This window comes from Crocodylus siamensis, chromosome 9, assembly GCF_052110815.1.
Source record: "Crocodylus siamensis isolate JL-2025a chromosome 9, ASM5211081v1, whole genome shotgun sequence".
Lineage (NCBI taxonomy): Eukaryota > Metazoa > Chordata > Crocodylia > Crocodylidae > Crocodylus > Crocodylus siamensis.
Window position 1 is genome coordinate 44,694,005 of NC_143403.1, and position 14,042 is coordinate 44,708,046.

Consider the following 14,042-nt stretch of genomic DNA (forward strand, 5'->3'; position numbering starts at 1 on the left):
CTCCCCCTGCCCCCTACATTCACCAGGACGCAAGTCCAGGCCCATCACTCCCAAGCCACAGCCCCTGAGCCCTGCTGGCGCCCTTCACTCCCCAACCACAATCCCCCAGCCCTGCTGGTGCCCCTGAGCCTCCATCCACAGCCCTCTCCCCAGCCCTGCTGGAGGGGGCACCCAGCTGCCAAGGCTGTAGGACCAGAGACCCAGGTCTGCAGCCCCCTGTCTGCCACAGCAGCACCCAAGCTCCGGCTGCCACCCATGGGAGGTGGTGGCAGCTGTGACCTGAGCGGGGAGTAGAGCCCGGCTCCCCTTCCCGCATGGGGGTGGCAGGTGCAGGCTACCCACTGCAGGTTCAGGGCTGCTTGCCCTGATGCCCTCCCCTGGGGCCTTCGTGGCCCAGCGGGCAGCACCCAACACAGCAGGGCAGAGCAGGGAAATTCATTGCTGCTACTGCAAGCCCCACACCACACTGGCAAGACACCTGCTCCCTGCCCGTCTGCCAGCAATGAGGGGCACAACTCCGTACCACCACCCCTGCTGCTGCCAGGCAGGCCGGGGACACCTCGCCAGGGAAACACAGAGCTTGCAGCGTCAAGGAGCTTCCCCACCCGGCCTCTGCTGTGTCCTGCTGCACTGGGTCCTACCCACCAGGCCACAGATGCCCAATGGGAGGGCAGCAGAGCGGGGAGCCCAAGCCTGCAGCAGGCAGCTCACACCCAACTCTGCCCCCCCAGATGAGCAGCCCACAGCCCCATCCCATTTCCCACCAGGGCCCTGCAGCTGTGCATTTTGGCCCCGGGCCCCAAACCCCACACACTGCCCCAGCTGGACAGCAGCCCAAGCCCTCCCCAACTCCCTCCCTCCCATGAATACTGCATGCCCCTGGAGGCGGGGGTGGGCATGGCAAGCTCCTGCAGGCAGTGGTGGCGCTGTCGGCAGAGGGAGCGTGGCAGTGGCAAGTGGTAAGCTTCCGCAGGTGGCTGCAGCGCTGTTGGGGGTGGCAAGCGACGACCACCTGCAGGCACTGCCGACAATGTTGGCAGTGCCTTTTTGCATGAGGTGCACTGCCAAGCTCAGGGGGTGCACCTGCGTGCACCCCCTATGCATCACCAGTGCTCCCTCCCTCCCTATGGGAGCCTCAATTCCCCTCCCCCCCACCACTTTCCTGTGGGACCCGCTCTCCAGGCTTCATGCACATGGCACCCCCTGCCTGACTGCCGTCCTCCCGCTCCCTCAGCCCCTTGCAGGGTGGAATTCTTTGCAAAAGTGGAAAATCTGCGTGTTTTTCTGCTAAAATGAGAAATCCGTGTTTTTCTCAGTTAGAAGTGAAAATCCGCATTTTTACCCATTTTTCCACGGAAAACATAAAAACCGGATCCCCGATGATGAGTCAGACAGGACCCTTAGGCTCATGTGTGATAGGAGTAGTGATTATTTTTCTAGCCTCTCCTTCTCCCTTTCCCAACACTCAAGTTCTGTTGATGTTTGACTCATAGCACAGAGCACCAGTAGAGCAGCCACTAGGGGAGCTGGAGGCATTGGTTTCTGGGCAAAAGAGGGTCAGATGCTTTGTAGTGGGAAGTCACTGAGAGAGAGGGAGACATGAATCAGTGGGTGTTTTGCTAAAATGGTCAACAATGATAATTCTGTGAAAATCCCCGAGACCTGTGATTGTCACTGGCTCTTAATTGTTTCTGATTTGTGGTTGCATGAGATATTATTAGATTCTTATGCATCTAAAATGTCAAGAGTGAAAACAAATTGGTGTGAAGTCCACAAACATGAGGACCCATCCATGCACTCTCCCCTAGTAAATGGGTTTATGGGTAACCACATCTTTCCTAATCTAATGGGGCTAGGGGAGAAGGGCCATCATTTAGGGAGGGAAATAGGTATTGTGCAGCCTGCTTTGATATACAGCCTTGAACTTGGCAACCCAAGTGCTGAAGCTGCAGTGATCCCTCCACTCTCCTTTAGTGGTTGCTTCTATAACAACAGCTGGCTGGTTATGGAGTGTTCCCAGGGCAAGGGTGTTGACTTGTTCCCTGTACAATGGACCTGGCTGGTGCCCTGTTTACTCAAAGATAAGGCAGGTGAAGCACTAGCTGAGGACAAAGGGCTTCCTTGTGTGAAATATCTCTGAGGTCCAGTAGCACCATCTCACAGGAAGAGGAAGGAGAAGTCTGGTAACTTGGCTGACCATTGGGGGTGGTGATGAGGGGAGCACTGGCTTGAGAACTAGATGGTTGCAGGGACCTAAGATATGAGCATGTCCAGGTCTGGCTCCGGGGCCGTGTCCTGCCCTGTGCAAAAGGTGTTTCCGTGTAAAGTAGTTTCTGCTTTTCCAGGATGTAGTTGCTGCTCTAGAGTCCATGGCTCCACGTCTTGCCCCACATGCTGCCATTTGCTGATATCTGGCTCCTTTTGCAGAACTCGCTTCCTGGAAAACCTCGCTGCATCCCAAAAGGAGAAGATTTCAGCCATGGCCAAGGGGCAGATTGACATCTTCACCGAAGTTGCTCTTGGGCACCCTGCAACCGTGTTGCCACTTCAAGGAGATGGCAGTGTCTGTGAGCCTGACACAGAGCTGACTGCTACAGGTACACAGCTCTCATGTATGCCTGAGCCCAAAAGCACCTCTCAAGAGAGGCAGCATGCATCAGTTGGAGAGTCATCCCACAGGGTGGAGCCATGCTGGGTCACCAGGGAGGCAGTTGCTTTCCTCTTCAGCTGTTCAGTCATTTCCAGTTCTTCCCCTATCTCTAATCAATACCCAGCTGACCAGAGCCTTCAGGACATGTCTCTGAGTCCACAGAATCATACTCTCTCCTGTCTAGAGTCACAAGAGTTTACTGGCAAGGCTTGTATGTGTTTACACATATGTATCCAGTAGGGCTGTGATCCTGAGAATGCCTCTGCACTACAACGATGGAATGATGGTCTCTTATCAGTATCCCCCATGAGCTGCGCGCTCTGGACAGCAAGATCCTGCATTCTCTCCCCACCCCGTGTGACTCCCAGAGCCAGACCCCTTTTGAGAGCGTGCATGTGCAGAGAAGCTCAGAATTCCTGCGTACAGGTGTGACTGTGTGCACTAGTCCCTGTGTGTGGGGCCCACAGGACCCCCACCTTTGTATGCAGAACCATGGAATTGCCTGTATTGACAGAACTGTTTCAGGTCTGACATTGCTCCTGAGGATGTGCAGCCCTGCAGGGAAAAACTGCACCCTTGTTGACATGACTGCTCCAACGCTGGGACTGCTTTGGGCTGTGAGCAAACTCCCCTGTATGCATTATGTACACTCAGGCTGGGCATGTGATGACAGGGTCATGGGGGCTGTGGGGGTGGAAACTTCTTCTCCTGCCTAACATCCCTGGGCTTCCTAACCTCTACTCCCTCTGTATTGCAGGAAGGAGGAGCAAAATGGAGGAGCAGAACAAAGCAGCTAATGAGATAGAGCCATGCTCAGCCAAGAGCACACAGGGGAGAGATGAGAAGCAGGGCAATACATCAGGCAAGGACTGTCCCTGAGCCCAGCCACTGCCAAAGGCTTCTGCTTCCCTGCCTCAGTTACCAAGGCCCCCTGCTCCTTGGCTGTGAGCCCCAACTCCCAGCCACATTGGAACTGCATTGTGCCTTCGCAAGGCCCCCCTCCCAGTATGCGATGGCTTGAGTGTTTGCTCTCTGTGTCAAGTCACTGTCTGCTTTTCCACCCCAGACACAGCTGCGTGCAGGGCTGGCGGATGGCATCAGGGAAGCTAGTGTGCAGTGGGATGGTGACCAGTGGGAGGCTGCAGGGTGCCAGGGGCTGGGCCAGTCATGGTGGCTGCAGCTGGCAGTGTTCCCTGGAGGTCAGGCTCCTCAGCACTGCCTGTTCTGTCCTGTGCTCACACACTCAGCAGTGTCCCACACTTCTGCCTCTTGGACTGCCATTTCCCACACTGAACTTGGGGTGGGGGCGGAGAAGGTACCACAACTGCTTGGCTGCAAAGGAATGTTTGCCAAGGCCAAAAGCAGCCACACTGTGGGGCGAGCAGACTGGGCTGCCTTCTGCCTCAGGGCAGATTCAACATGATCCTTTCCATGCTGTTATTCTAGTGCTGGACAGTCAGCATCTGCTGCTGTAGAGACACGGGCGTCATGCAGCCATGTGACCTGGTCAGGGAGCAGGAAGAGAGCTTCTGTGCAAGAGAACAAGAGCAGGGTTCACGGAGGTGGGCAGGGGCCAGGGACTTAGCTAACACCACAGAGAAGGAGGTGCCTCAGGACTGCACCATGGCACTGAACCACTAGAAGGGTGAGTGCTCTGGTCACACTTTGTCCCTGTTCCCTGCAGGGCCCAGCCTCCCCTGGCATGAGAGCACCGAGTCCTGCAGCACCATCTCCTCCAACAAGAAGTTCATGTTAGACAAGCCGTTTGGTAAGAAGCACATGGAGTCAGGGAGGGAGCAGCTCTTCCATGAAACACCAACCTCACCTCTGCCCCTGGCAGAAGCCAGGGACATGCGAAACCATGCTGAGACACAGGGCCTGGCAGGTGCCTGGCCCCACAGCAAAGCCCCTGATGCCCAGGGCAGGCTGGTGCAGGCCCAGTCCAGTATTGATGCAGACACCAATTCTCAGAACTTGGAGAGAGCCCTCATGACCCCGTTCAAAAAAGATTCTGAGTTCACATGGGATTGGCTGGAGGCCAGCTCCAAGGTGCTGAAGATCAAGGACCTGGACTTCTCAGACCTTTGCAGTGAGGAAGATTGTGATGTCCTAGATACAGCAACAGTAGAAAATGACTCTTTACATGCACCTCCCCCTTTGCCTCCTGGTATTGGGCTGATGGCATTGCCACCACCACCCCCTCCTCTCGGCTGTCCTCCACCTCCTCCCCCAGTCCCTGGCTGCCCCCTGCCCCCACCACCTCCTGCACCTCTTGGGTCCTCCATACCCAATGGCCATTCCCCACCTAAGAAAAAGAAGACTGTGAAGCTCTTCTGGAAGGAGCTCAGGCAGCCTGATAACTGCACTGGGGCTGGCAAGTTTGGCCAGGCCACTGTGTGGTCTGCCCTGCAGAGAGTGGAGATTGATGCTGCCAAGCTAGAGCATCTCTTTGAGTCCCGGGCCAAGGAAGTGCCAAGTTCCAAGGTAAGTAGGTAGGCTGACAAGCTGGCAGGCAGCCCCACAAGGTGAGCACAGGGGCAGGACAGCAGGGTGTGTGCTGAGTGCTGTGGCTGAGGTAATGCCCAAGTAAGGAAGAGTCCAAAGTCCAGCCAAAGCATTTCCCCAGGTCCTTCATGGGGCAGCACCTGTTGTGGCTGTTTTGTTTGGCATTTGGAGGATTGCTGGTGACTGGGAGCCTGCTGAGGGAGCGGGGGGGAGTAGAATTATTTCCATTTGTGTAAGCTTCTCCAAAGGCCTTGGAGAGCTCAGCCCCTCATTTGCCAGTCATTTGCTTCAGTCCCTCATTTGCCAGTCCATGGCCATATCCCTGCCAGCAAGGCTAAGCTGCCTTCCCAAGGCAGTGCTGGAGGAGCACAGACTGAAGCTGTTCAAAAGAGAAGGAGAAAAAGATAAGAGCAGGGACAAGTAAGGGTCTGCTGTGACCCCAGCTGTGTAGCTGGTGGCCACACAAATATGTAAGTCAAGGGCGGCGGGGGGAGGGAATGGATTCTGTGGCTCCTCTGAAAAGTACAGCACAGCTAAAGTGCAGAGAAGACTATTGAAACGGTGGGTAGCACTTTCACTTTGTTAAAGATGATTTAGCAGATCCTGACTCCCCACGGCAAGATACATTTCTGTATTAGAAAAGCTGTCCCTGTGTATGCTCAGCAGTCTGGGTGCATGCAAGTGGGGTAGAGAGCAGTTGCTGTCCTCTAAAGTCTCCTCCTGCACTGGCCTTCAGATACACACATGGCCTGATGTGTGTTAAGTGTGCTCCTAGAGTTCAGGGGAGACATCGAGCATGTGTTGAGGTTGCCTGTGAGGGTCTAACCTGCATTTCAACACCAACATCCTTTGTTTCCTATTTGTCCATGAAGAAAGCTGCTGATGCGAAAAAGACAGTCATCATAGTCCTAGATCCCAAGAGGAGCAATGCCATTAACATCGGCCTGACGGTGCTTCCACCTGTTCACATCATTAAGACGGCGATTCTCAACTTTGATGAGTTTGCTATTAGCAAGGAAGGAATTGAGGTAAGGCCTGCAGGGTGTTGTTCCATCTACCAGTAACCTCTTAAACATTTGCTCTACAAATAGAAGAAGTGGCATCTTGGCCCGCAAGCACACCCCACCTGCCTCCAGCTTCTACAAACTTTCAGCCCCGCAAATGCATCACCTCATTTCCTTCAGAGATGTTAAGACCAGAAGACCACTTCAGTCATCTAGTCTGACCTCCTGTATGACACAGGCCAGAAACACTCACCTTCTGGTTTTCATATCAGACCTAGTAACTCCTGGTTAAGCTAAAGTATAGCCTGGGGGAGAGAGAGATTTACTAAGTCTTGATGTAGATGCCAAGTAGCTGAGATACCACCATGCCTACAGATAAATGAATCCCAAGGTTTCGTTCTCCTCACTGTCAAATACTTGCTATTTTCTATTTGTTGTATAATGACTTCTGCTTCCATCTCTTGGATCTTGTTCTGCCTTTGTGTACATGGGGTACAGAGCCCTCTAAGATCAGAAATCCTCTCTGTGATGGTCCAGGAACATGTCAGGTTATGGTTCTGCTGGAGGAATCTGACTACCATGCACTATCCCAATTACCAACTTGCCATTTCTGAGGGAAATGGGCAACACGGCTTCTAATGGAGCCCCTCCAGTTTCTTCTGTTCTCCTTCCAGTGGTATATTTCTGACCTGGGGAGGTAGGGTGGGAAAATATCTCTCCTGTTAAGCATATGATAGCTGATGCTTCAGGCCAGGGCTGTGTGATTTCTTATGGGGACATCCTTCTAGATGTTTCTGTTTTATGGAGTTGTGCATAGGGCTGATGAGGGTTGGCTCCAGTGAGACATTCTCACAGAACTGGAGTATTTCTGGGAGCACTTGCCAACACCGTCTCCCCAGGTTGACCTGCCCCTCTGCATCTCCAAAGCCAGTGCATTTGATGTGTTTGCATTTTGATTTTGCACTTTGCTTGACTTTAGCAACTTGACACTTGCAGATTTATGAGAACAAGATGGGTGTTTCCATAACTTCCTTATGTTCTCAGGTAGTTCCTTTGCTAGCACTTGATTTAATTTTGCCAGGAGCTGTTTGTTCTTTCCCTTATTCACCACTAAGAGTTTGTCCCTCAAGTGAGACTCCAGACACCTGACAACCAGAAGGTGATTCCTAGAGTGCACTTCAGAGCCTGATTTGGAAGGAGCTGTCTTCTGCTGTTGCCTTTTTGATAGCAGTGCCATCACATACAGCCCCTCAGCAGCAGAGGGCAAGTCCACTCCTACTGCTCAGCTTACCTTTGCTCTCACTTCTGCCTAGATATATGGGAGAAGCCAAGGTGCACCCATCAGTGGGGTCATTCTTCCAGAGAGCTCAAACTACTGAGGGTCAAAGCCACATGTCTGTTGGGAAGCTTGTTGGACCCAGGTCCTAATAATGCTGGCTCAGTTCAGGGTGTAAAGGGAACAGGACAGTCAATAACAAGCCATGGCCATAGTAGTGAACTTCCCACTCTGTGGGCTCCTCAAATGCTGCCACTGAAACCTGTGGTCCTAGCCATGGAGTTCTTATGTGGAGTTGCTTCTCTGGCAACTGAAGCCCAAGCATGGCCTCTGATATATGGCTCTTTGCACATTATAGAAAATCCTGACCATGGTCCCAACAGATGAGGAGAAGCAGAAGATCCAGGAGGCACAGCTAGCCAATCCAGAAGTCCCCCTCGGGTCAGCTGAACAGTTTCTGCTTACCCTCTCCTCCATCAGTGACCTCACAGCCAGACTCCAGCTGTGGGCATTCAAACTGGACTACGAAAGCATGGAGCAGGTAATGAAGCAAACCCAACCCACCAGCCATTTCCCCTGCAAACCAGACTGACCATGATCACCTTGGTGTGTGTGTTGGCAAGAATGCTATTCCCATGAGAGCAGCTGTAACACTTTCCCTCTGTGTCTCAATTGTGCCTAGAGATTTTCAGCTGTACATGCAAACGCTGCTTCATTCTCAAGCCATCTTGTTACTATTTGGATTGGTTATAGATGCATATCCAGGTTCCTGGCCAGTGGCCCAGTCCTATAGCAAATGGGACCTGTTGTCCAGGCCATCTCATCTCCTAATCTTGGGGATTCTTTTGGCTATAGTTTATTTCCTGTGGCAAATTCAGAAGGGATCCACATCCTCTGTCATGACTCTCAGCATTGGCTGTTTCAAGCTGGGTACTTTCCCTCCCTTCTGAACCTCACTCACTCTCAGGGGAAGTGGAGCCACACTTGCTGTGATGAGGTTGCTGTTTCCGCACAGCATCAGGAGTGAATGCAATCACATTCCAGACCAAGTGTGGACTGGAGCAGGTTGTCACAGTGCATGGATGTTTTCTTGTCCAGGAGATTGCTGAGCCTTTGTTTGACCTGAAACTTGGGATGGAGCAGCTGGCCAAGAACCATACCTTCAAGTGCATCCTGGCCACTTTGCTGGCTACAGGCAACTTCCTGAATGGTTCCCAGGTAGGACCACAGTGGTAAAAGGTCCTTGGGAGGCTGCACTTGGAGCTGGGAGTGCTCCAGTTATAGACTAGTGAGGCTGGAGGGGACTTCAGGAGATCATTTAGTCCAACTTTCCTGTTCAGGGCATTATCACCCCTATCTAAACCATCCCTGTCAAGTGCCTGTCCTAACCCATTCTTAAGAACATTCAAGGATGGAGCTTCCACAGCATCACTGGGTAGCCAGTTCCAGTGCTTAACCACCTTCATAGTGAGAAAGTTCTTCCTAATATCTTCCTAGTCATCACCAAAATTGCTCTCTGTTCTGAGATAAAAGCCCAGTTAGATCTGCAACATCTATTTTCACTTCCCTTAGCTGGAGGAGGTGAAGCAGTTGCCACAACACTCAGGGACCTAATGTGAGACATGTGGAAAGGAGGGCCTGGGATTAATGTGCCCAGCTGAGCAGGTGTTGGGTGAAGAGGGTGCTGAGGTAAAGTGATACTGATAAGAGACCATCAGGGAGCAGAATCTGGGACACAGTCCTGGATGGCCCACAGATCTTGATGGATCATCTACACCCCTCCTGGTTCCAGTTAGTGTAGCTGCTTCAGAACAAATGAGCTCTGCTGAAATAAACTAAAAAGGGAAACTAAAAAGAGTACCTTCAGCAGAGCTAATTAATATGGCTACGTTAATGTGATGCTACACTGAAGCAATGTGATGCTGCTGATGTTAGAGAAGGCCCAAGATGGTTCGTGCAAACTGGAAGAACAAACAAGGGAAGGCAGTGTTTTGTGAATGAGAGCCCTAGTCAGACTGTGTTAGGTGCTGTACAAACACATGGCAGGAGGTTCTTCAGCACTAAAGAGCTCCCTCAGAATAGAGGAGGGTGTGAAGGGAAGTGGAGTCACTGAGAAGGAAGTGACTTGGCAAAGGCCCAACAGGGCAGCAGCAGAGCTGAGAAGATGGCCCCCAGTCCAGTATCTAGCCCATAAGACCTTGCTAGCTCTCCAGCAATACTGGGGATTCCTAATGCAGAGTAATGGGGTTTGCACCCAATGCACTTCCAGAGACACCTGGGGGCTGTGCAGTGAGGAGGATTGTGGGGTGTGACAGGGGGCAAACTCCCCAAACCCAATTACTGTACTGGCCTGCCTGCGTGTGTCTTTGAGCAAGCCACCCACCTTACTTGTCTGCCACGCCTTGTAAAGTAATGAAGGTGTTAAGTAGATGGGAAGCTGCCCTTTGGGTGTCCTGATGTCCAAGGGTGGTAAACACATGATTCCAACCTCCCATTATCATGTCCCATGCCTTGCAGATCTCTGTGAGTTGTGCTATGCTCCAGCTTGAGGCCAGGCCCAACTCAGCCTCTATAACTCAACAAAAGCTGAGCACACAAGCAGGCCTCAGCCAAAGCTGGAAAGCCAATAAGCAAGAAAAGCTGCTGGCAGAGGCAGTTTCCTAGTTTCATAGTTTCTAGGGTTGGAAGGGACCTAAGGAGATCATCAAGTCTGACCCCCTGCCATGGGCAGGAAAGAGTACTGGGATCAAACGACCCCAGCTAGGTGATTATTCAGCCTCCTTATGAAGGACCCCCAGGATAAGAGCAAGCACCACTTCCCTTGGAAGATGGTTCCAGATCCTAGCCACCCTGACTATGAAATAGTGCCTCCTGACGTCTAGCCTGATATCTAGCCTATCTAACAGATCTAGTTGGTAGGAAGGAGAGAGGGTTGACTTGGGCTCAGCCCTTGCCCCTTCTCCTTTGGGGCATGCCCTCCCTGGGGGAGATGCTCTGCTGAGTCTGTTTTGTTTCAGAGCAGGGGCTTTGAGCTGAGCTACCTGGAGAAAGTCTCTGAGGTGAAGGACACTGTGCACAGGCAGTCCTTGCTGCATCACCTCTGCCAGATGGTGGTGGAGAAGTTCCCAGAAACCACCAACCTCTATTCGGAGATCGGAGCCCTCACACGATCAGCCAAAGTAAGTTTCAGCTGAGTGCCAGAGCTGGCCAAGAGTTGACCCATTTCAGGTGGTACTGGCTTTCCTGCTTTTGCCCTTTCCCCTGCTGACCTGGGGAACAAGAGAGGGGCCTGGGCCTGAAGAAGTTGCAGACCCTCCACCATGCTGCAGACCCCACAGTCCCAGGGAAGGGGCCAGAGGCCCTGCATTCCCAGTGTGTCTCACATGCTGCTTGTACAGTGCCTGGACCTTGGAGGATGGATGTGGGAAGATGCTGATGTGCTTCTCCTTCAGGTTGACTTCGATGAACTTGCAGAAAGTCTGGTTCAACTGGAGCGAAGATGCAAAGCATCATGGGACAGCCTGAAGGTGATAACCAAACACGAGTACAAACCTGGTCTGAAGAGCAAACTGATGGAATTTCTGAAGGAGAGCTCCCGGAAGATCATCATCCTGAAAGTGGTGCACAGGCGTGTGCTGAACAGGTCTGTCATCACCCCACTGGAGCTGGTATGGGCAATGTAGGGCTCCAAAGTTCCTGGCTCTCTCTTTCCTCATAACCACTGTCTCATCCTTACTGGGATGAAGGAGGAGCGTGTGGGTGTTGAGTCTAGGTGGCAGGCAATAGTGGCTGGTGGTTATGGTTGTGGATACATGGACGTGAAGGGACAAGGAAGGAGCTGGTAATGAGTCAGGGTGAGGTGGGGGCAGGGAGGGAATATGCACTGGGAGAATGGGGGTGGTGGGACAGAAGTAAGAGTGTTTGGTAAGTGGGGTGGCAAGGGGGCTTGTGATTGGTGAGATATTGCAGGGAAAGGAAGAGAGCATGTGGTGGATGAGGGTATGTGGTAGAGGCTGGTGAATGGGAATAGCAGGAACAGAGAGGGAACGCATGGCAAGTGGATGCTGAAATTCAAAACACTTGATTTGAACTGAAGTCTTAGCCCAATGACTGGGCCTGTTCTGCCACTGTACCCAGCTTGCTTGGGGAGCTGCACCATCTTCTGTAGATGTTCCTGTGGAGAGACCCAGAGTCCAGACCTAGTCCCAGCAGGGTGGGGGTGTCTGAATGAGCTATTCCAGGTCTCAGGAGGGTGGGAGTGTCTGAGGGAGCTGTTCTGAGTCCCATCAGGGCAAGAGCACCCAAGAGAATTATCTGAGGCCCCAGGACAGCAGGGATGTCCAAGCAGGCTAGCCCAGGTCCAGCTGATAGGGGTGTCTGAGTGATGTAAGTGGGGGTGTTCGAAAAGAGGTGCCATGTCTGGCTGTTCATACTCTTCTGCCTTCTCCCAGTGATTTGCATAAGACCTTGAGTGCTTCTGAGTGTACCTGGAAGGGTGTCGGGGTGAGACTGGACCCATGTGCAGCCTTGATTTCCTCTGCTTAACCTGCTGGGCCATGGTTTTCCAGGTTTCACTCTTTCCTGTTGTACCTGGGCTACTCTACCAGTGCAGTGCGAGATGTGAAGGTGACTCGCTTTTGCAAGACCCTGCGGGAGTTCGCCCTGGAGTACCGCACCTGCTGGGAGCGTGTCTTACAGCAGCAAAAGAAACGGGCTGCGTACCGTGAAAGGAACAAGACCCGGGGCCGGCTGATCACAGAGGTAATAGGCCAAGGAGCACCCCAGGGAGCCTGAGATCATCATTGCCTTCTCTCCCTCCCCGCTATCCTACTAAGCATCTCCTCTTGCTGCAGACAGAGAAGTTCTCCAGCATTGCCAGCAGCACTGAGACCAGCTCCCCTGTGCCTGCAGTATCCACCAGCCCCGAGCAGCAGGCTGAGGCAGGCCATGAAAGCATGAAGAGCATGCTGATCTCCTCGACAGAGACTCCTGCCCGGCGCAGCAGGGCCAGCCGAGGTAGGGGCCATGCTCAGCCCAGTGCTAGGGAGAGGGAGGGCAGGAGCCAGGAGCTGGTCTGGTCCCTGGCTGTACATATACTGGTTCACAACCCCCAACTGTCCCCTCTGGGCCTTCAAAGCGTGTCCAAGGGCTCCTCACACTATCCCAAGCTAGGGCTCAGCAGGCTGTGCTATGGATAGTGTATCCATCTGGTGCGGCTTGCTCTTTGCCATGTAGATTCATTTTGCAGCAGCCTCTCAGTTGCCTCTTGGTGCCCTGTAAAGCCCTTTGCTCATTGGTGCGTCAGTGGCAGGGATGGGACAGGCCATGCTTGTTCCTGTCCATGTCCCAGAATCTGCCTGGCACTAGTCTGGTGCTGTTGTCTGGGCAGCCAGGGATGGCAATGCCCAACAGTGTGAAATGCCACCTTCCACAAACCGCTGGGGTGCTGCTGACTAGGCCACATGCCGAGAGCTTGCTCTCCTGGGCCGTAAGGCCAAATCTGCTAGTCAGCAGCCCCTGCCTCAGCCTTACATGCTATTCCATGGCTGGTGAAGAGATGAAGGAGCTCTGTTCCTGCTGCTTTCTGCATCCATCAGGCAGCACTAGGAATTTGCCCATTTTGGCTCAGCAAGGTTCCTTGTTATCAGAGGCCCTTGAACCCTGGCAGGAAGAGGAGCACTTCCCTGTCCACCCAGGCCTTGGCCGTATTTCCCTATGCAAATTAGGGCACTTGGTGGGAGGAATGAAGAGCTGGGAAGAGTCAGGGGGATGAAGTGAAGGAATGGTGGAAGGTGCAGTAGTGTGCTTCCCAGGAAAATGGAAGGGACTGGGCCTCTCGGGTGCATTTAGCTGCTAGTAAGGGGCAGAGGGGCTTTGTAGGCAGCAGGGAGGTGTAGGGTTACCAGGGCAGGGGAAGGGGTTGTGAAGCTGGTGTGATGGGTTAAGAGTATAAAGGATGGTAGCTTTGGGGGAATGTTCAAGACAGCTACCAGTGGGGGTCTGCTGCTTGGGAAGGGAAGCAGTTGAGTGGGTTTGAGGACTTTCTGGGCAAGTTTGGATGATGGGTAGGAGGGTCTGGAGAAGGAAGGAGCCAGAAAGGGCTGTGAGGGAGAGGAGTCAGAGGAGCTACAGGGGAGATTGGTAGCAGAGCTGGCAGCTCTGGTGCAGGTGGCTCTGCACCCTGAGAACTAAGGATGCTGACATTTCCAGTGCTCCCCCGGCAGGTGTGGGACAATCCAGCCCCTCCAGTGGGTCCCCAGCCCAGGAGGACACTTCCAGCTCCCCTGATGATGCATCAGATGAAATCATGGATCGTTTGGTGAAATCTGTCACCCACAATCCCAACCCACGGCCAGGTGCCGCCAAGGAACGCAAGAGGTCACGTGTGAACAGGAAGTCCTGTAAGTCAGCCCTCAGGCAGTGCCTATCCCAGGCCCAGGCAGGGCCACCATGGCTGTGCCATGTCCCCTGAGGGGTGGTAGGGGGGTGCTCCTGCCTTCTCTTCCACACCACTTCCAGGGGGTAGCTGGGAAACAAAACTGTTGGCTGCATCCTCTATGGTCTCTGGTTGGACTGTGGGTCAGTGTCACATTTCCAGTTCCTCATA

The 14,042-nt window shown here is 53.2% G+C and overlaps 1 protein-coding gene across 3 annotated transcripts in view; it reads left to right on the forward strand.

The window, feature by feature from the left end:
* FHOD1 (formin homology 2 domain containing 1) overlaps window positions 1-14,042 on the forward strand; it is an 82,821-nt gene that overhangs the window by 66,642 nt on the left and 2,137 nt on the right. For all 3 annotated transcript variants that reach the window (XM_090062802.1, XM_090062801.1, XM_090062803.1), the window contains 11 exons: window positions 2,428-2,597; window positions 3,408-3,512; window positions 4,335-5,134; window positions 6,028-6,183; window positions 7,794-7,976; window positions 8,534-8,653; window positions 10,453-10,614; window positions 10,888-11,078; window positions 12,004-12,196; window positions 12,289-12,451; window positions 13,660-13,836. In XM_090062802.1, the coding sequence (XP_089918928.1) occupies window positions 2,428-2,597; window positions 3,408-3,512; window positions 4,335-5,134; window positions 6,028-6,183; window positions 7,794-7,976; window positions 8,534-8,653; window positions 10,453-10,614; window positions 10,888-11,078; window positions 12,004-12,196; window positions 12,289-12,451; window positions 13,660-13,836 (2,420 nt within the window). The remainder of the gene's footprint in view (window positions 1-2,427; window positions 2,598-3,407; window positions 3,513-4,334; window positions 5,135-6,027; window positions 6,184-7,793; window positions 7,977-8,533; window positions 8,654-10,452; window positions 10,615-10,887; window positions 11,079-12,003; window positions 12,197-12,288; window positions 12,452-13,659; window positions 13,837-14,042) is intronic.